The following is a 22,844-nucleotide window of genomic DNA, read 5'->3' as shown; positions in this document are numbered from 1 at the left end:
AAGTTCTACTTCAACAGTTTTATAAAATGCTCCTGTTTTTGTCTTGTCAAGTTATTCAGTGGCTTTCTATTTTGGAGAAATATAAAAACATTTTTGGTGGACTTCCAAATTGTAGTATTTTTCAGTGAATGAGGTGTTCTAGATATCTGTTTTAAATCACTGCTGTGTTCTTTCCCTATGTAGAGCTAAGCATCTAAGGAAAGTATGAATTGTATATTTCATTATTTTTATTACTGTGCTTGTTTTAATTTGCCTCTTGGATTACAGTGTACAGGCCTTAACTGCAGCTTGCTATAATTGCGAATCGCCACCTACATTTTACTAACAACTAGTAGTTGTTAATAAAAGAATTAGAATTCCCTGGAGATTGCAAAGCACCCTCATACATAATACATACAAAATTATTTTGTGTCGTTTTTTTGACACCAGTCAAAGTTCTTCTTGGGCCTCCAATAAGTGTTGGTACACTTTCTTTTATTAAGGAGCAAAATAAATCATCCTTGTGTAGGTTATAGTTCAAGGTTGAATAACTTCCCTATTATTTTTTTCTCTCTGTGTTTCATATAGAACACAATGTCGCAACGCCGGTCCCACTACACAGTCAGAAAAGAGCATAGCGGAGGTTGCTGAGATATTCCGGGTTAAAGCGCACTGTCCAACTTGTAGACAAGTTTTGACCAGTGACACCCACATTGCAAAGCACGCAGAAAGAACTCGTCACAAAGTAAAAATCGTCAGAACCATGGAAGAATCAATCTTGGCATTTTGCCACATTAACGAAGGAAACAAAACTCCTGCCGACTTTTGCTTGTCGGCAGCCAGCTCGAGACTAAAACCTTGCATTCTTAAAAGAACCTTTAATAACCATGATCTACCAGGCAAAACGTTACTGAAGCGCAAAAGGGAATCGGGACAGGAAACAATGATCAGTTGCCGCCCTGTAGAAAAGGGGAGCGCTGAGCGCCTTGGTATCATGGTGACATCTTGGTTCTGTGAATGTTGTCAGAAATTTTCAACGGAGCAAGCTGCTGAAAAACACATTATGGCAGCAAATAGGATTTGCCATAAATGTTTGGTCTGCAGCAAGCTTGCTGAAGACTTGGGCATCATTCATCTGCACATGAGCCGCTTCCATGGAGGGGCACACTTGAGTAACTTTATCTTTTGGTGCCGGGCGTGCAGTGTTGACATACCCAGAAAGGAAAGCGTGATGGCTCATGTGTCTGCATGCCATGGAGGTCATTCATATTATTACGAGCAAGAAGATTTAGAAGAGGAGCCTTCCCCATCTACGTCTGCTCCGTCGCAGAGTCCATCCAAAATGCTCAATGCTGACTTTCCTACCATGCCCGGCGGATCTGCTAAAGGCAAGTGGCAATGTCACATTTGTGAGGAGATGTTTGATTCTAAAGAGAGTGTTGAACTGCACTGCAAATCTGTGAACACCCACCAGTTCCACAAATACAGCTGTGATATCTGCAAGAAACGCTTCCACAAAATAGAGACTCTATTACGACACAGTCAGCATCAACATAATGGACAGATCCAGGTGAAACATTTTTGCGGCCTTTGCGAGGATCTCTTCTTTGAGCAAGAGACTGACTTTCACGGCCACTACGAGGGTTTCCACAGTTCAGAGTACGGATTTGTGCCAGACCAAACGGAATCACCTGCTAAAATTCAGGAAGGCTCATTGTCCAGTCCCATTGAATATGAAGACCGCCTGACATGTGGCTGTCTGGAAAATTATGCAAAAAAAACAAATAGAAAGGAAGACAGCAGCCGTTGCCTGGCTAGCTTGTTGGAGAAGGGGCATCTCTGGTACAGCTGCTGTTTGTGTTCAGCAACAGCCCAGACATTGAAAGACCTTAAAATTCATATTTGCAAAGAAAACACACGGGTCGGCAGTAAACAAGATTTTGTTGTGAAGTGCAGCACTTGCTCCAAAGTCTTTAATGACACTGAAAGTGCTCAGCAGCACTATCATATAAAACACTGTTTCCTTCAAAAGCCCCAAATTAAAGATCATTTTGGACGTTTGGAGTCCAAAAGTGCAATTTTTACATTTACAGCCAGTGGAGGATGCCTTGGATCAAAGCCAGTTAAAACGGTGCCTCCCTGTGCGAGTAGAGTGAGCTATGAAGCTTCCACTGTGTCTAGCAGGATGGAAGTGTCCGAGTCCCTTTCAGCTGTTGAGAGCAAAAGTGCACGTGAAGAAATGGAAAGACAGAGCATGGATACAGGTATTGTGCCTTGAGTTAAGGGATTTCCTGCATTGTTTCATTTCCGCTCTGCTGTTTTTGTAGGAGGAACAAAAATGCCTGTACCCTAACCAATGAATTTCTATCTAAAGTACAATCAATTAAGCCTTAATTATGAAAATCTGACAGAAAAATCACTTATTCCCTCCTGGTTCATATTCGAGCCCTATTTATTGCTAACAATTTAGTAATCACTATATAGGGTTTCTTATTAATGGCCATAAAAAGGCGAGGGAACTCCTGTGAGTTCCTTACAAAAAATAGGCTTGGTTTGCAGCGGAACTACACTCAAATGTATACATTGAAGGTTTCAAACATTCCCTTAGTGGCTTGAACTACTGCATTTGAGATTTTGTGGTCTGGCCAATGAATATGCAATATAATCTGATTAAAGTGCCTACAAAAAGTAATTCCAGAAATTCTAAAATGTTTTCTGTGAGATGAATATATCCTAAAAACATTTTCTTTTTAATCCAGCAAAACTCTAAATGTTACCTTTTTTTTAAGTCGTTGTACTCCAAACACATTTCACCCACTTAAGAATTTTTGTTTTGTGTGCAAATTGCACATTGTCTAATCAAAATTCAAACCCATTCAAAATGTTGTCCCCATAAGTTTTTAAGACTGTCGTACCAAACACCAGAAAGACCTGAACTCGATAATTTATAGCATTGTGGCTCCATTAGGCCAATTATCCAACCATAAATGTATGAGCCGCTGGGCGGCTGACTTTCGAGAACAGATCCTACTTAGTTAGAGTAAGGCTAAGGCCCCGGTAACTCAGCTGCAACGCGCGCCCGCGCTTTTGGCGGCGCGTTCAGCCGATTCCCCGGTCTGCAGCTCACTGCAGGAGCAGAGACCAGGGGGGGCGTGGCGGAGGAGTGGGGGGCGCGGCCATGACGTCACCCAGCAGGTTCACCCTCATTGGCTGAACCGCCGGGGGGCGTGCCTAATCGCTCGACGCGAGTCCTGCTCTCAATTCTATTGAGAGCAGGAGTAGCTCTCGCGCGAGCGCTGCGGCCCCCCCTCGCAGCGGGCCCGGCGCCATTGCGGGGAGGGCTCTCGTGGGACGCTGTAGTAGGCAGCGGGGGCAAGGCCTAAGCCTGGTGTAAGATCTGAGATAATGCATGTCACCCCGTAAAGAGAAAAGCTACATTAAAATTATTTTTAGATAGTTATATTTACCATGGGACATTGGAGGGAATGTGGGCAAAGGGGGGGGGACCCTTTTCCACACTTAGTGGGACTATCCTGTCATCTCTCCCTTTTTGTCCCAAATCAGGGACTGGATATTCCACTTAAACTTGATACAGGAATTATGTTGCTGGTAAAATGGGTCCCTAATACTCCCAAATACTTGAAACCTAAACAGTTAAAACATTATTTTTTTTTTTTTTTTTAAATTTAAAACACGGGAACTGAAGTGTTCTTTAAAAACAAAAATGTGTATATGTATTATGGTTCCCACACACATCCTCACAATTAATTATTAAATCACCTTTTAATGCAATGTTTTATTTGTGAGGATGTAGCTTAACGTTTTTGTATAATAAAGTTAGGCCTTTCAGAAGCCCCTTTGAACAAAACAAATAACACTCCAGATTTTTGTAACTGAAATCATGAAGAGGTGTAGTACTCCTGGCAGATGAGGTGCTGCTATTGGACTTCCGTACTGTACCCCAATAAATGCATGTATTGCATAAAGTAGAACGTGCCAGTATCCAATCCAATGAGTACGCATTGTGAGTGCTCTGAGCAGTGATGTTTAGACCTGCCACCCCAGAAGGGGTCAGATTTGCTGGTAAATGATTAACATCATCTATGTTTCTTCTACTGTATGTGTCCAGGGGAAGAAGAGAGCGAGTTGCCTGACTTGGATTTTCTCCGGACCATGACACACATAGTGTTTGTTGACTTGGACAACTGGGCAAATTTTTTCACTCACCTGCCAGGATCACTAAATCAGGGAACATTTGTCTGGGGCTTCCAAGGTAAACAGCAGAGCAAGATACTTCTTTGTTCATTATTGCAGCATACCTATTATGGACTAGTTATGTTTACTTGTTTCTAATGTTACTGTCCACATATATTGCAATGCTAACATAAAACTACATTTCTGTGGCTGGGTATGCTCATTTCTAAACTTGTATGCTATTGACAAGGATTTCTGTGCCCCTTGGTTTAGCAACTTGCCTCTACACAGTCTCGCCTGATAAATGATCTTTAGACCTTGGAAACACTATTCATCTTAATGTTGTGTGCGTCTGCACAAAATTCTTGGTGTATCTGCTTCCCCCCCCCCTTCCTTATTTGTAACTCTCTCATTAAGTACTTGGGAAGATTATTTGCAGACTTGGTTTTCTGTTGCTATTGTGCTTCGAAATGAAAGATAATCCCTAGGACAGTGGTTTTCAACCGGTTTTTTTTTCCCTCTGGGCATTCCTAACCACAGTGCTCAGTTGCTGAGACGCCCCTACAACAGGACAGGGTCACAGAAAACAGCGGACAGAGAGACTGTCGCAGGAGAAAGACAGTCAAAGGAGACAGTCAGAGGGAGCAGAGGGAAGGGAGTTAGGGGAGCTAAAGGGGGCAGAAAGTCACAGAAAACACACAGGATAGTCACAAAACACAAACACACACCTCTACTGCCCATGCTGCTTCCTCCTCCTCTGCTTGGTCACACCCCTGCAGGCTCCTGACACCTCCTCCTGATTGGCTTCATTACCCAGCAGCAGCCAATCAGGATTTTTTTATAGGAAGATAATATCAATGATTTGGTAACATTGACTTCTAAAGTAGCAGGTCCTTTCTTTAAAAGCACATTTCATGTGAAAACATCTCTTCCACCCACTGCCCCCACCTCCAGACCTGGTGGACCCCCTGCTTCCTGAAATACATACTGTACCTCCTAAAGGCTCCCCTGGATCTTCATGCAGGTTTAAAGGTCCTGCATGACACGGGTCAATAGGAAGTCACGACGAATGATGTTGCGGGTTCCTATTGGCCCACTGCCTTATTGTTCACCCTGGAGGGCACACTACTATGGCACCACCAGAGGAATGTAGCTGAAATTACCGCAGTTCTGCTCCGGAGGCCCTCTGCTTCAAACCCAGTAGAAAAATAAAAACTAATGCAGCACCACATCTTCAATTTTTGTTCAAATATTTCAGATCTCTGTATGACTTTTAGTTTACTTTAATGTGGATTTGTAATATACATTTATTTTTTACTTTGATATTACTGTAGTTAGGTCTTTCTCCCTATAATGTTTCTCTTTGATTATTTAAGAGCAGCAGTATTTTGGTAATATCTAACTCACATTCGGGTAATTAGCAGAGGTGCAAAGAAAGATATTAGGTTCTTGTACACTTTTTCACTCATCTTTTTGTTGCCTTGTTTGTTGAACCCAACATTGATTATATTATATCATATAGAGCAGGGTTTCCCAAACTTTTTTTTCCGTGACCCGGTTATTTTTTAATTTCTTTTTCGTGACCCACTAAAAATTTTATCGCCTATAGGGCCTGCACAGACACACACACAGCCACTGATATACACACACACACACAGCCGCTGATACACACACACACACACAGCCGCTGATACACACACATACACAGCCACTGATACACACACACACACACACACACACGCAGCCACTGACACACGCAGCCACTGACACACGCAGCCACTGACACACGCAGCCACTGACACACACACTGATACACACACAGAGCCACTGACACACACACCCAGCCACTGACACACACGCAGCCACACAGACACTGCTACACACACACACACACACTGATACACACACACACACACTGATACACACACACACACTGATACACACACACACACACTGATACACACACACACACACTGATAAACACACTGATACACACAGAGACACTGCTACACACACAGAGACACTGCTACACACACAGAGACACTGCTACACACACAGAGACACTGCTACACACACAGAGACACTGCTACACACACAGAGACACTGCTACACACACAGAGACACTGCTACACACACAGACACTGCTACACAAACACTGATACACACACACTTACACTGATACTGATACACACAGACACTGATTCACACACAGACACACACACTGATACAGATACACACACACACACACACACACACTGATACACACACACACTCGCTCTCCCCTATACGCACACAGACACAAACAGTGAATTACAGGCAACGACGGATGTGAGTGACTGGAGGGGGGGCCAGGGACACTTGGGTGGGAGAGGGGGGGGGGCAGGGACACTTGGGTGGGAGAGGGGGGGGCAGGGACACTTGGGTGGGTGAGAGGGAGGGGGCCAGGGACACTTGGGGGCCAGGGACACGTGGGTGGGAGGGGGCCAGGGACACTTAGGTGGGTGGGAGGGTTGGGGGCCAGGGACACTTTTGGGGTCAGGGACACGTGGGTAGGAGGGAGGGGGCCAGGGACACTTGGGTGGGAGGGAGGGGGCCAGGGACACTTGGGTCGGTGGGTGGGAGGGAGGGGGCCAGGGACACTTGGGTCAGGGGGCCAGGGACACTTATGGAGGGGGCCAGGGACACTTGGGTAGGGAAGGGGACAGGGACACTTGGGTGGGTGGGAAGGAAGGGGACAGGGACACTTTTAGGGAAGGGGACAGGGACACTTGGGTGGGTGGGAGGGAAGGGGACAGGGACACTTGGGTGGGTGGGAGGGAAGGGGCCAGGGACACTTGGGTGGGAGGCAGTGACTGGGTGGGGTGACTTACCTTGCCGCCGGACGCTTTCCCCTGCTGCCCCCGATATCCCCTGCTGCCCGGGACGGGAGGTGGGCTTGGGAAGCTGGCCGCGGGGGGAAGCGGGCCGCAGTAGAAGCTTGTACTTCCACCCTCCCCCATGTAACGTGCGGGCCGCAGAGGAGCTGGTACTTCCTCCTCCGTCCCACGTTGGGAGCAGGGGGGAGGAAGGGAGCGGGCCCTGCTTGCCCTGCGCAAGCGCGGGGGGATCGCCAACATTTTTTTTAAACTTGAGCGGGGGGGACGGGAGACACCGCGCGGCCAGCCTCGCAGCGACCCGGCAATTTTGGTGCCGTGGCCCGGTGCCGGGTCGCGACCCACCATTTGGGAAACGCTGATATAGAGGATTAGCTGATATAGTCAGCCAAACTTCTAAAGAACGCACACTTGGGGCGCACACTTTGGCTATTAAAACTTGGCATTTAATACATTAAAAATAATAAAGGGCTTATGGTGAAGTGACAGTGTGTAAATTATAAAATAATAAAATCACAGGAGGTGATGCGGTCTCACTTTTATCCACGGAGAAGGATTACAAAAATCTCTATTACTAATGGGCAGGTTGAATTAATCTACCAATAAATTACCAAAATTGGTGTTCAATTACTGCACCCACCATAGATAATAAATTAGGATCTATGATTGTGCCCAGGTCACTGACGTTTCATCCTCTAAGAGCTAGCCAGGCAAATTGCTGTTTATTGCCAACAGCCATTCCGGCTATCGTTAATCATTGTTATATCCACCTAGTGGACCAATGATTATATTTCTATTAGCACAGTCCAACCTACAGAACTGGGGCATCATATTTAGATCCAGTTCTTTGATGACGGTTGGTTACCTATTATCTACTACACCAATTTTGGTAATTCGTTGGTAGATTAATTCAACCTGCCCCTTAGTAATAGAGATTTTTGTAATCCTTCTCCATGGATAAAAGTGAGACCGCATCACCTCCTGTGATTTTATTATTTTATCATTTACACACTGTCACTTCACTATCAGCCTTTTATTATTTCTAATGTATTAAATGCTAAGTTTTAATAGCCCAAGGGTGCGCTCTTTAGAAGTTTGGCTGACTATATCAGCTAATCCTCTATATGATATAATAGTAACTCTAGCACACAGGAAGCACCCATTGCCACTTCCAGGCAATTAGGCACAATCATATATTTCATCTACTTTCATTACTCTCATTGATTGCTGGTGAGTGGTGTGATCTCTTGTTGTGCAACATTGATAATATAATAGCAATTCCCTCCAATATTAACAAGATAATGCTTTCAAACATACTGTATGGGGAAAATGCGGTTGGACAACAGTTAATACAATTTTGGGGGTTTTGTAATACACCACAATTTGTTTTATAATCCAGAAAACAAAACCTTACCTACAGAAATACTTCATTTCAACAGAGTAATTCGCCGCTTACATTTACAGCTCTTCTGTATTACTTATAGTATGACAGTTTTACGGATGATGGATTTATAAGGGTTTAGACATGTCTGAAATTGCCCAACTCCAGAGGCCTAAGAAGTCCAAAAGTCCAAGAGGTTTTTGATGTTGCCAGTTTTGGCTATGCATCAGCATTGTATACCTCACCTACACAGCAGAGCTATGATACAACAGCAACAGGAGACACACGCTTATGCGAAGACATTTAATATGCAACTAGAATCTTTTTTTAAAAGGTAGCAAAATGAAGACTTCAACAAAGTCCTGTGATTGTCCGTTGTTCTTAAATCATGAGGGTCTTCATGTGAGCCCCTTTTCGTTTGTATGTTCAAATCCTGTACAGATTATCCTACCCATCAAAGCTTGGTGCATATTCCTTGCCCATTTGTATGGGTTGTTTACTCACCATAATTTATTTTATGTATGGTTTGTTTACTCACCACAATTTATTTTATGTATGGTTCGTTTACTCACCATAATTTATTTTATGTATGGTTCGTTTACTCACCATAATTTATTTTATGTATGGGTTGTTTAAAACGATGTATTTGGTTCTAAAGTCTTGCAACAGCCTCAAGGTCTGAATCCAGATAAATGTAAAAGTAAATGGTAACTTCTGCCAGTAATTTATCAAAATGCTGTTTTTCCCCTTCAATTTGTTACATGTTTATTTTTAATTAAACAAAGTTTAGGGTCTACCGATTCCTAATATCTCTCCCCTATTTTATACGCTTGCAGAATGTAGCGCCTCAGAAGATATTTTTACCTTGCATTTGTGGAGTTGTAGGTTTAAATTTTTTTTTTTTTAAGTCCTACAATATTAAATTCATTTATTTGCTTAAGTATTGTGTTTGAAAAAGAACAATATAAGAAAAATGTTGAGAAAATAAGGTAGAGAATAATTCTGTATGTTCCTAGTATACCTCGTTCTGTGTAAGGATCGAGAATTTATAACCTCTCTTGGAATAATTTGTCCTCTTAACAGATGGATATTTTTTTTGTCTTTAAACCTGAATGCTATAAATAAGCTGTCATTAATTGAGATGTCGTTACTATCTTTTTGTCTCTTTGTAATATAAAAGTACATTTTGGGATCATATTTAATAAAGAAAGTTAAGTTAGATTCTTGTAAGTATCACAGAAAACGTAATGTTCCCCTTGTCAATACAACATGCAGGATCACTCCAGTAGCATGTATGCTGCCATTTTAATTAGATTAAGGTAAACACGTAATTATATGTAAAAACTATTGCACACACCTCTCTCTTCACCTCCTTAAATGTTAATAATTTAATTTAAAAAGACGTTTAAAATTATATCATTTGCTAATCAATAGTACCATTCTCAGGCTAAGACCTATCTGCTCTATTATGAATACATTATATCAGTACTAAGTAAGAATGTTTTATCATTGTCCTTCATATCTAAACTTGTAGGAGGAAAGACCAATTGGAAGCCCCCAGTGAAATGCAGAGTCTTTAATTATCTCTCCAACACGGGTTCATTCTTCCTTCATCCTCGCTGCAGTAATAGGAAAGATGCAGCTGACTTTGCCATTTGCATGCATGTAAGTTTGTGATCAGCGCATTATTCTATATGCATTTATGTACTTCAAATGAGTTTCTTTCCCGTTTTGGTAGAATACTCACAGGCCATGTAACATCGTTTATTTGTCTAAGTTTGCATCTTCAATAAGAAAACAGAATAAAACCTGTACAGTGGCAAAAGTATTTCTTCTGTGACCCCCTCATTGACTTTCAAATAGTTTCCCTTTCATGAATTGTCAGATATTGCTATGTGGTTACATGCAATTAGGCTCATATGCTGTGAAATGGACCACTGATCAGTCTGCAGCCGCTAAGAAGATACCGCATATCGACTGCAACTGGTAATACAGTTAATCTGTCATACACATTCACTGACCCGCCTACCTTCATGGCAAGCAGCATAAACACAAAGGATACTGTACGAATTCAGAGTATGAAGCACTCCTAGGAAGCTTTCTATTAGAATGCTAATAGAATGGTGAGACGTGCCTGCCAGGCTGCAGTTTTGTGTCTCTACAGGTGGTCTACAATCGGTACATTAAAATGGCACGGTATACCAATGGTACTGTTTGAGGAGCTTCTTTTTCTTGGACCTAATAACTTATAGGGGTCCTTGTTAAAGTGGGCATGACGTACAAGGTAATACTGTGTGCTAATTTTCATTTCATTACCCAGAGACCCTGGCTTTAGTGAAAGCACTGTATGCTAAGAGGTAATGCTGAAACCTGTTACCCAGACCTGTCTGGGTCGTGAATGTGCTCACAAGTGATAATTTTATTTGGGGTAATGACTAAAATATGTGAGTTATGCTTTATTTAGAAACAATATTGCACAATCTCTTCCAAGAACTGGATGATGCAAATTTGTAAAAAATAAAAAATGAACCAAAGCAGTTTTCAGTGAATTGGTTTCCTGAGATGGATGAGGAGAAATTGGAACCAGTAAAGAAATTCCAAATGTATCTCTGAAAACCATGCATTTATTTTTCATGCAAAGTTATCTGATTGCCAGAGATTCCTGAAACCGGGCCCAGTGGTAACTTGGCACATTCAGTAGATATGGGGTGCGCAAACTTTGGGTGCTGTGCCCCCTTGCCAGATCTCACCCAGTGTCGCGTCCCCACTTACCTTTAATCCGGCGTCAAATGATGGTGCAGGATCATGTGACTCCGCTGCGTCATTTGACGTCGCCCAAAGCCGGCTGAATTTAGGTAAGTGAGTTACAGAGGTCTCGCACGGAAGAGCGCGCGCCTCTGTAATGCTGCTGCCCCACCCAAAAAAATGGGGTGGTGTCCCCCAGTTTGTGCAACCCTGGAGTAGATTGACATGTAAATAGCTCAGTAGTGTATTTTTGTTGCATTTTCCAAGTAATTTTTTGTGTTGCATTTTAGGCCGGTCGCTTAGATGAGCAACTACCCAAGCAAATCCCTTTCACCATTCTCTCTGGAGATAAAGGCTTTCTAGAGCTGGAGACACAGTTTAAGAAAACCCAGCGGCCTGCACACATCCTTAACCCCCACCACATAGAAGGAGAGATGATGTGTGCATTGCTAAACAGCATATCGGACACCACAAAAGGTACGCAGCTGAGGGAAAGAAGGCAGAAAGCAGAAAATGCAAAGCGTCAAACAAATAACAATAGCCAGTGCTAGATGCAGAAAATAAATCTATCCAAGTGTCCGTGTTCCTTCTTTATTCTCTTGCTTTGGATAAGTGATAGGAGGATATAGATTTGGCAACACTATTCCAGCATATACTGTATACCAAACTGCAGGATATAAGTGTGAGCTCTTGCAGTACTTCCCTTTGACTTTGCCTCCCAAATATCCTTCCCATGGCATTCCAAATGGACCCGACGCTGACCCCTCCAAGGACAGCAAAGCATAATGTTTGGAAAATGTCAGTGCACAGCTATATGGAGTACAAAATAAAAAGATATATACAGGCATACCCCGCATTAACGTACGCAAAGGGAACGGAGCATGTATGTAAAGCGAAAATGTACTTAAAGTGAAGCACTACCTTTTTTCCACTTATTGATGCATGTACTGTACTGTAATCATCATATACGTGCATAACTGATGTAAATAACGCATATGTAACAGGCTCTATAGTCTCCCACTTGCGCACAGCTTCGGTACAGGTAGGGAGCCGGTATTGCTGTTCAGGACGTGCTGACAGGCGCATGCGTGAGCTGCCGTTTACATATTGGGCGATATGTCCTTTCTCGCGAGTGTACTTAAAGTGAGTGTCCTTAAACCGGGGTATGCCTGTAGTTAGTAACTGGCAGGCCATTGAAAAAAAGCATAGATTCTCTATGCATAATTTTGTCATAGGCATCAGCTCTAAATCAATTTTGTGGATCTGTATGCTAACTTTAAGGGAGTGAAAATGTTTTCTATTGTTTTCAGTGGCCGTTTAACTGTGCTAAGAAGGCATATTCACCCATTACACTTGATAGGGATACATGCCGATTTTTTTTTTTTTCCCCAGTCGTAATTTCATTTCGATGATTTAGGCCCACAGGGTAAGAGACATTTGTGCTGCATCGCATCAAATAGATTTGATCTCATTTGGTGCATCTGTAAAAACCTGCCGTGCTTGTAGTGTGGTATAAATCACTTTATTCACAACTCCTTTCAAACACTAGTTTACTTTTGTTCTTATTCTGTGGGGGGAGTTCTCTGTGTTTTGGAATTTAAAAGAACTGGACATGGTTCTACATAAAGTACATGGGAAACAAGGGAATAACTACAAAATGGACCCAAAATGTGTGTTCAGACTTGTATTCTAATATTATAGATAAGACAAATTAAAATTAGATCAAAGTTGAAAAACTGTTTCTAAGTATTTCTAGCAACAGGAGATTACTGACCGGGAAACTAGAATATTTTACTTTCAAGATAAACGAATAAAACTTTTAACTATGTCGTTTTAACTTTGATAGCAAACATATAATTTATGCAATGAAACTCAAATTGTTGAGCAGATATAATTCTCATTTTTGACTGAACAGTGCTTTTAGGTACATAAAATATATATTAACATTGATGAAATTCCATATAAATATGATTAGTCAGACGGCATTATTTTAACGGAACCCTAAATCAATTGTAGGCACCGAAAGATAGTGCGTGTGCGTGCGTGCGTGCGTGTACGTGCATGTGCGTGCATGTGCGTGCGTGTACATTTTACTTCAAAATTAAATTCATAATCACAAGCTTTTATAAACTAAGGGTACAATAGGCTGACTATTTGGGCATGCATGCTACTTTTGAGCCTGGGCCAAAATCCGCCCTTAAAAAAAAAAAAATGAAAAGGGATCATTGAGGTGAGGGGTACCTTGTTGCAGGCTGTGGGCCCAAATGTAAACCATGATCCAATTTAAGCATGTGTAGAACATTCCAGAGGAACATAATACTTTTTATTAATACACAACATGGTTTGTTGTTAGAGGATTTCTTTTTCCAGTGTTTGTCCTGGGCTGTCTGTAATTGAAGAATAATAATTGAATAGTAAGAATCAGACATTGGGAGGGTAGAAGGCAGCATTCTATTATGAAATCCTAATTGCTAGCCCATCAGGGTCCTTTCTTGCATAGCACCAGCCCTTTCTAAACAGCACAAGACTGCTGCAAATATATTTTATGTAAATTCCATAAGTTTCAGTTTGCAAGTTTTGTAAGTTTCTTATGACCAGTTTAGCCATCACAATGGCACACTGAAAGCCGGGTCTACTGTATGTTAAATGGTGTATGTAATTACTAGCATGATATCCAAACCCTATACCTTTTGTGAAGTATGTATCCTCCCCGCAGAGTGTGTTGCTCTGCAGAGAATGGAAAGAAAATACCCCGTTCCATAGTTACAATCATAGTTACATAGTAGATGAGGTTGAAAAAAAACCATACGTCCATCAAGTTCAACCTATGCTAAATTTATACAACAGATACTTTATCCTATATCTATACTTGCGTATTGAACCAGCGGCATCAAACAAAAAACCCCAGTGTCATATCTAATGATATCTCATAAGGGGAAAAATTAATTCCTTCCTGACTCCAAGAATTGGCAATCGGATTAATCCCTGGATCAACAGCCTTCCCATGTATACTTATTTGGTATATCCCTGTATACCTTTACTTTCTAAAAATGTCCAATTTTTTTGAACAAATCTATTGTATCTGCCATCACAGTCTCCATGGATAATGAATTCCACATTTTAACTGCCCTTACTGTAAAGAACCCTTTCCTTTGTTACTGGTGAAATCTCCTTTCCACCAACCTAAAGGGATGGCCCCAGAGTCCTTTGTACTGCACTTGGGATAAATCGTTCTTTTGAAAGCTCCTTGTACTGTCCCCGAATATATTTGTATATAGTTATCATATCCCCTCTTAGATGCCTCTTTTCTAATGTAAATAAATCTAATTTAGCTAACCTCTCATACGTTAGATTGCCCATCTCCTTTATTCATTTGGTAGCTCTTCTCTGCGCTATCTCTTGTTCCATAATGTCTTTTCTAAGGAGTGGTACCCAAAATTGTACTCCATATTCAAAGTGTGGTCTTACTAATGCTTTGTAAAGCTGCATAATTATGTTCACTTCCCTTCCATTCATTGCCGTTTAATGCAAGATAAGATCTTGTTTGCTTTTGCAGCTACTGGATGTCTTTGGGCACTAATGCTAAGTCTGCTGTCTACAAGCACTCCTAAATCCTTCTCCATCAAGGATTGCCCCAATTTATCCCCATTTAATTTGTAAGTCGCCTGTTTATTCTTGCTTCCCAAATGCATAACCTTACACCAATCTGAATTAAACATCATCTGCCATTTACCTGCCCAAGCTTCCAGTCTCTCCAAGTCCTTCTGAAGAGAAATTACATCCTGCTCTGATTCTACTACCTTCCACACTTTAGTATCAGCAAAGATGGAGACTTTGCTCTCGATGCCAACCTCAAGGTCATAAACAAGTTAAAAAGCAGTGGTCTCAGTACCGATCCCTGAAGTACACCACTCACGACCTTAGCCCAACCTGAAAAAGTTCCATTTATGACGACCCTCTATTGTCTATCCCTCAACCAGTTTTCAATCCAGGTGCATATATTTTTACTGAGTCCAATTTGCTTTATTTTGTACACCAACCTCTTGTGTGGAAACGTTTCAAAAGCCTTTGCAAAATCTAAGTAGACCACATCAACTGCATTACCCTGGGTAAAATACCTACAGTACTTCCTCAAAGAAACAAATAAGGTTTCTTTGGCATTATCTATCCTTCAGAAATCCATGCTGACTATTACTAATAATGTTGTTTTCCATTAGGTATTCCTGAATATTATCCCATATTAAACCTTCAAGTAGTTTCCCCACTATTGAAGTCAGGCTTACTGGTCTGTAATTCCCCGGTGGTGATCTAGCTCCCTTTTTAAATATAGGCACCACATCTGCTTTACGCCAATCTGGTGGTACTCGGCCTGTGGAAACGGAGTCCTTGATTATTAAATGTAATGGTTTGGCTATTACTGAACTTAACTCCTTGAACTCTTGGATGTATGACATCGGGGCCAGGTGCCTTATTTACTTTAATTTTTTTCAAGTTGCCTATGAACTTCTTCCTCCGTTAACCAATTATTCAGTAATATGGATGTTGTGGCTTTCACCTGCGGCACTTCTATTGAAATTGATTTTGTTTAATACCTCTGCTTTTTCCTTATCTCCAATAATCTGCCTGCCCATCTCACACTGAAAGGGTCCTATATTTTCTTTTCTCTTTTTTTTTTTATTATTAAGCTACTTAAAGAACTTTTAAAGGTTTATCTTGCTTTTTATTGCAATCCTTTTTTCATTGTCCATTTTTGCTAATTTGATTGCCCTTTTGCAATTTTTGTTACATTCCTTATAATTCTGATATGATGCCTCTGTCCCTTCTGACTTCAAGAATCTAAACGCCTGCCTCTTGTCCATTTCCTCCCCTACCTGTTTATTTAGCCACATTGGTTTTGACTTATTTCTTTTATACTTATTACCCAAGGGTATACACTGATAGGTGTGCTTTTCTTTCAATGTTTTATAGATTGCCCATTTATCTTCTACATTTTTCCCTGCAAAAACATCATTCCAATGTATTACTTGTAGATTAGCCCTCAGTTTATTAAACTCTGCCTTTCTAAAATTGAACCCATGTAATCTGTTTTTTGATAATTTATTTCAAATGAGACCATATTCTGATCACTGTTGGCAAATATTCAAGTCCTGGAATATTTTGGTATTACTTCTACATTGTTTGATATGACCAAATCAAGTATTGCCCCTCTCCTGGTTGGTTCCTCAATACTTTGGTTCATATAATTGTCTTTATGCACCCCCAAAAAACTTTTCTTTTGTTGTAATGCTAATCTCATTGCTCCAGTCTGACTGGATAACTAAAATCACCCATTATGCAAACATGACCTAGTTTTGATGCCTTCTCCATTTGCAAAAATATTTTAGCTTCATCAATCTCATAGATATTTGGTGGTTTATAGCATATCCCTACACACATTGTCTTTATACGTTTACCACCACTACTAATTTCTATCAACAAGGTCTCTACATTTTCATCATTCCCTTCATAAAAATTTTCCCTTATAATATGTTTTAGTTCCGGTTTAACATATAAACATACTCCACCTCCCCTTCTATTTGCTCGATCCTTCTGAAAAAGGGAATAACCCTGTAAATTAACTATCCAGTCATGAGTTTCATCCCACCATGTTTCAGTAATGCCTATGATATCATACTGCTCCTTTGCAGCTATTAATTCAAGCTCTCCCATTTTATCTGTCAGGCTTCTTGCATTAGTAAGCATGCTTTTAAGTTTTGTTTCAGCCTGTGCTATTATATTATCTGCTCCTTTCTGCGCCAATTTTGTTTAGTCTTAAGAAGTTTCCATAGAGGATGTCCTCACATTGCAGAGATGCACATTTTATAGTGATGACACACCAACCCACTCTGCAATTGTGTATCATGTATTAAAAAAAATTAGCTATAGACGTTGCTGTACTAAAAGCAAAGAACCACTGCTCTAATATATTAGTTTATAAGCTTTTTCTAACACGGATGCATCGTTTTGCCCATGTTACATTTAAACACATGGCTTAACAGAATAGTATAGAGACATACTGTAGGAAAGAACATCACCCTAAATTGGGTTCAGCTTCCACCAGAAGAGGGCGGTCTGCACTCTTCTTTTCGTGGAATGAAATGGACTACACATTTTAGAAGTTTCCAGGAGAAATCTACCATATTCATTGTAACAATTATTTTATTTATAAAATGTTTTACCAGGAAGTAATACATTGAGACTTGCCTTTCGTTTTCAAGTATGTCCTGGGCATAGAGTTATGACATATACATGGTTACAAATACATAGTTACAATGAGTGAAAATGGTTATACAGTACATTTTATATACAACATATTATATATAAGACATTATATGCACAGTTAAAGATGATATATATTATAGGCGTATATAACAGTTACAGACCAGATTAAAATGTGAGACGGCTTTCGTATTGAAAGAACTTAGACTGGAAGCAGTGAGAGTCTCCGGTAGACTGTGGGGTGCACGTTAAGAGGAGGAGCGGCCGGATACTTTGTTGAACCTTGGGACCATGAACAATTTTTTGGAGTCTGATCTCATTTGATAAGTGCTGCATGTGGTAGGGGTGAGGAGTTTGTTCAGATAGGTGGTAGCTTGCCCAAAAAGTATTTGAAGGCAAGGCAGGAGAGATGAACTTTGCGCCTAGACTCGAATGATGACCAATCTAGTTTTTGGAGCATTTCGCAGTGATGTGTGTTGTAGTTGCATTGGAGGACAAAGCAGCATATTGACTTGTAGAGGCTATCAAGTTTGCCAAGGTGAGTTTGGGGTGCCGTGCCATATACTATGTCCCCATAGTCTATAATTGGCATCAGCATCTGCTGTGTGATGCGCTTTCTGACCAGCAGACTTAGCGAGGATTTGTTCCTATATAGTACACCTAGTTTGTCATAGTTTTGGATGTCAGGGTAACAATGTGCAACCCAAATGTTAAATGGGAGTCAAACCGTATGCCCAAATATTTGAAACTAGTCACAGGGGCTAGGATAGTATTAGAGTTGGTTCTGATCTGTAGCTCCTTCATTGGAAGCTTTAAAAATGTAGCCTTGGTCCCAAATACCATTGTTACAGTCTTGTCAGTGTTTGAAAACCGTTTGTTTTGGGAAATCCAATTTTCAAGTCTCAAAAAGTCAGATTGAAGTAAATGTCCAAGGTCAGAGAGGTTAGGGCTGGGTGCATATAAGATTGTCATCCGCATACATGTGTTTTGAAGCTCCCTTACAAGATGTGGGAAGATCATTAATGAACACCGAGAAGAGTAGGGGCCCCAGAACAGAGCCTTGCGGGACACCACAGGTGATATCCAAGGGGTTGGAGTTAGAGCCTGAAATGGACACATGTTGGGATCTACCCGATAGGTAGGAATGAAACCAGTTTAAAAGCATGCTTCCCTATTTCAGAGCACGTTTCCTGTATATATTTACATTTGGTAAACTGGCTTTCTATTTGGTTCCAAAGATTCAAGTAAAACCTTTGTGACCAGTTGAGAAATCATAAAAGGATATTAAATGAATGTGTTCATGAACATTTGGGGATCAAAATATACATTTAGTTTTGCATAGCCCGAAAGGCCAATCCCATTTTTTTTTCTTTAGAATTGGAATCCTCTTAGATAAGTGCCACATGGACTATGCCAGTGGTTGCCAACTCCAGTCCTCAAAAGCTACCAACAGGTGAGGTTTTCAGGATATCCCTGCTTCAGGGCAGGTGACTGAGCCACCTATGCTGAAGCAGGGATATTCTGAAAAACTAACCGGTTGGTAGCTCTTGAGGACTGGATTTAGCTACCACTGGACTGTACCATTAAAGCCTCTGGTAACATCGTAACAAGGACAAACAATAGTTACATGCACTCAACAAATCTCCCTCTTTTTTTTTAAGGTGACTGGACAGATTCTATGGGAGGTTTAGTTACTGAATACATTTTGTTAACGGTCAGAATGAGAGTAAGGGCAAGTTTCCTCCCTCTCTGCTACATTAAAGCTGCAGTTAAAGCAATATCCTACATGTGTTTTTTGTTTTTTTAAATCAGTTCTGTACTATGAGAACAGTACTATGTACTATGACTCTTCACCAGTGGATGTAATTTCTGTCTCTGGGAGTCCCTCTTTGGGAGGGCCAGTCCTGCTGGTACAAGGGGGAGGCGGACATGCAAGATTTCTCCCCGTTTGAGACCTTTGGTTCGGCAGCACGCTGCTGGCATTGCGAAAGACGGCAAGAAAGGCAGCGAGTTCAAATTTGGCATATACATGCTCTGACATCATTACAGGAAGTCTTTTTGGCACAGGAAGCAGTTCAAATGCCAATCTCTGCTAAATCAGCTGGCCAGGATACCTGAAGCCTTCCGCTCTTAAAGTGACTGCACAAGGTGGCAGTTCTTCAATGGAGGAATAATCTCCGAAGCCTAGAAATGCTCTTTCCGAGACCAAACACTTACTGAGCGCTCTTTGTTCTTGCATTACTTGATGAATACAAAGAAAGTCTGCATTCTTTGTCTTCAAATTTGGAGGACGAGATGCAGGATTGCAGTGGTTTGCAGCAATCAATGCTTTTAACATTTAAAGAAGCAGCTGCACAGGTTTCAAGGCAAGATCAAGATCCTATTAATAAAGTTTTAAGTTATTCAGAAGATTTGCCAAGTCATATGGACCAAGAATGTGTGACCCTGTCAGACAAGTAATAGTCTTCTGAAGGAGAAGATGCGTTTTCTACCTTCTGGGCAGCTGATATTGAAAAGGTAATGAGGGTGATTAGACGTATAATGGAAATAGATGTCCAGCAGCCCAGAAACAAGCAAGACCTATTCTTGATTGGTACCCAGAGAAAATGCCGTTATTTTTCCGGTTCAACCCCTGGTAAAGGCTTTTATGGATAATGAATGTGAATCGCCTGGTAAAAAAGCACATTTTATCGAAGAGATTCATGAAGGTATGTATTTTGCCAGAAGACTGCAGGAAGTACTTTGTTATTCCATATTGATCCAGGAGAACTTGGGTTTTCTCTCCTACTAAGCATGTCAACAGATCCTCAGTGACCACTACAGAAGAGAAAATATCTTCTGCTACAAGGTCCAATTACCTAGACAAGGTCCGAGAATCTGCAGCAAGCTGTCTGGGACTCGAGCAGCAAAAATTCATCAAGATGTGAATCTCAGAACCCTTTTAAAGGTTTAAATAAAATAAAAAAGTCTACCAACAATGTATATGCCAGATTATTGAGAATGTTTCAGTCTTTGTATATAACAAAAGGAATACAGTCAAAATATTTCTTGCAGGAAGATTGAGAGAGGTCTGAAACCAATATCCATAACACTTCAAGTATCATCAGCTCTAGGATCAGTAAGATGAGAACTTTTAGCCATGGATCATTCAATAAGTTAATTGTGGCCAGTGGGATCCAGTTATTGCACAGAGGGGTTTAAAGAAAGTATTAAAAGCTCTATGCAAAACACCTTTTAGACTCTTGCATGAAGTTTACAAACACACACACATTCACTTTAAGCTCAGAACCCAAATCCACCACATCATATATATTTGTGTCAACATGAGTGCTACTAGAATTGTGACGTGATGTATAAAATAAAAGACAAAAAGCCCATATGCTACATTGAACTTGACCAATTATATAGTTAAATACAGTACTTATCTGTTTATCTTCTCATAAGCAAGGGTCATTTAGTTCAATTCTTTGGCCAAAGTCGTGAGGAATCCGCTCCTGGGTTTTGGCTGGAACTCATCCTTGCATAGCTATGGAGTTTCCAGACAACCCCTCCTTGCTGCGGCAATCAAGAATCACCTGTTCTGGACTCGCTCTGCAGTCTCCTTCATGCTGCCTGCTATGCAGCTCTGTCCCTATTGACTGTCCATGCTATTTAGGGTTAGTCCTTCCCCCCAGGAAGTGGCTAAGCATAATCCAAGTCTGTTTGGATGTAACTGTGCTTGCTACAAGCACGCCTGTCTGGCCATTCTGTTCCTGTGCTGAAGCACTGGATCCCCAGTGCTAAACTTCTAGTTCCTGGGGCCTCCTGCTTATTCCCCTTGCAGAGGCCTTTGTGCTGTCCTACCCCTGTCCTCCTTTCAGGGGTCCTTTTCATATGCTGAAGCTGCTCTGCTCCAAGTTCCTGTTTCCCTGCCACGCTGAAGCGGCTTCACTGTACTTTTCCTGCCTTCCCGTGCTGAAGCGTTGGATTCCCAGCACTGTGGCTTCTGGTTCCTGCTTCCTCCAAGTGGATATTGTTCCTGTGACTCCTGTCTTTTACCTGTCGTGCTGAAGCGTCTTCGCTGAAGTTTTCCCGTTGCCGAATTTTGCTTGTACCTCGACCCTGCTCCTGTGCCGCCTGCCTTGACCCGCCTGCCTTGACCCCAGCCTGGATAACGTTAACGCTGCTTTCTCCAACCCTGATCCGGCTATGTCTGACCACAGAATCTGCACTCCGGACCTGACTCCGTGGCCTAAGGTCTGTGCATATACATCCCCACCTCAGCCCCGCGGTCCGGTCCCGGTTTTTGGCAAGCATGATCGTTACAAAAGTATTTTAAGCCTACTCAGTATGATCCATCTGTAGGTCCTGGAAAGGAGGTAGTGCACGCACTCAAACATATAGGTGATGGTGGGGTACTTAACTGCCGGTGCGCTGGTTCTGGGGAGCTCCTGACGCCCCAAAGTGATCCAGTGAAGAAAAAGAATCCGGCACACGGTCTTAATCATGAATGAAAAAAGGTTTAATGGGCCAAGGAATCCAACGTTTCAGCAGTAAAACTGCCTTTCTCAAGGTGTAGGCTACGCTTTGAGAAAGGCAGTTTTACTGCCGAAACGTTGGGTTCCTTTTCACATTAAACCTTTTTTCATTCTTGGTTAAGACCATCTGTAGGTCCTACCACTACTGCTCCTGCAAAGGCTCTCATACCCTCTCTAATGGAGGGGGAGCTGTCTTAATATACCAGTCATTCACAGGTGCATCGCATTAAAAGGGTGGGATAGCTGAGCTTGAAATCAGGGAGGAGGGGTCACAAACCTCCAAATTGTTTTACCAGTTGAACTAAATGACCCTTGCTTATGAGAAGATAAACCGATAAGTATTTAACTATATAATGTGTCAAGTTGAATGTAGCACTAGGGCTTTTTGTCTTTTGTTCCTTGCAAGAAGTAGCTGATAAAATATTGTCCCCCAACTTTTGCATGGAAACAAGGTGGTTTTAGGAACACTGCCTCAGTTAAGGAGTAAAGTTGCATTGTATAGTTGCATTGTATAGTTGCATTGTATAGTTGCATTCTGTCCAAAACCAAGAAATGCGAAATAAAAATGTAATTCCCATGCGGGTAGTGAGAAAAAAATACGTTGACAGAATTTAAGATTTTAGTCAATCAAATGATCTTGTAATCCCCGTCTCTGGAACCAGGAGAGGGCTTCAACATCCACCATAACAATGTGGATAAAAGAAGCCATTTATATGGCTGAGTATGTAAGGAAAAATATGCACATTTTCTTAGGGCACATTGCCCATGATGCAGAAATTGCTCTTGTTAAGAGTGGGCACACGCAACCCTCAAGACATTTGCAGAGCAGCAACAGGGTAAAGTCTCAGGACTTTCATCATTACCCAGAATCCCTGGCTGCAGTGGAAGCACGGTTTG

General features: G+C 41.5%; 1 protein-coding gene across 3 annotated transcripts in view; it reads left to right on the top strand.

Moving 5' to 3' along the window:
* The window catches only part of ZNF451 (zinc finger protein 451), a 79,728-nt gene that overhangs the window by 49,303 nt on the left and 7,581 nt on the right, over window positions 1-22,844 (top strand). For all 3 annotated transcript variants that reach the window (XM_075598121.1, XM_075598119.1, XM_075598120.1), the window contains exons 10-13: window positions 568-2,243; window positions 4,109-4,252; window positions 9,962-10,092; window positions 11,463-11,649. In XM_075598121.1, coding sequence (XP_075454236.1) covers window positions 568-2,243; window positions 4,109-4,252; window positions 9,962-10,092; window positions 11,463-11,649 — 2,138 coding nt within the window. The remainder of the gene's footprint in view (window positions 1-567; window positions 2,244-4,108; window positions 4,253-9,961; window positions 10,093-11,462; window positions 11,650-22,844) is intronic.

The sequence above is a fragment of the Ascaphus truei genome, chromosome 4, assembly GCF_040206685.1.
Source record: "Ascaphus truei isolate aAscTru1 chromosome 4, aAscTru1.hap1, whole genome shotgun sequence".
NCBI classification, from domain to species: Eukaryota; Metazoa; Chordata; class Amphibia; order Anura; family Ascaphidae; genus Ascaphus; species Ascaphus truei.
The sequence above is the reverse complement of the archived record's forward strand: the minus strand, read 5'-3'. Positions and strand labels throughout refer to the sequence as shown.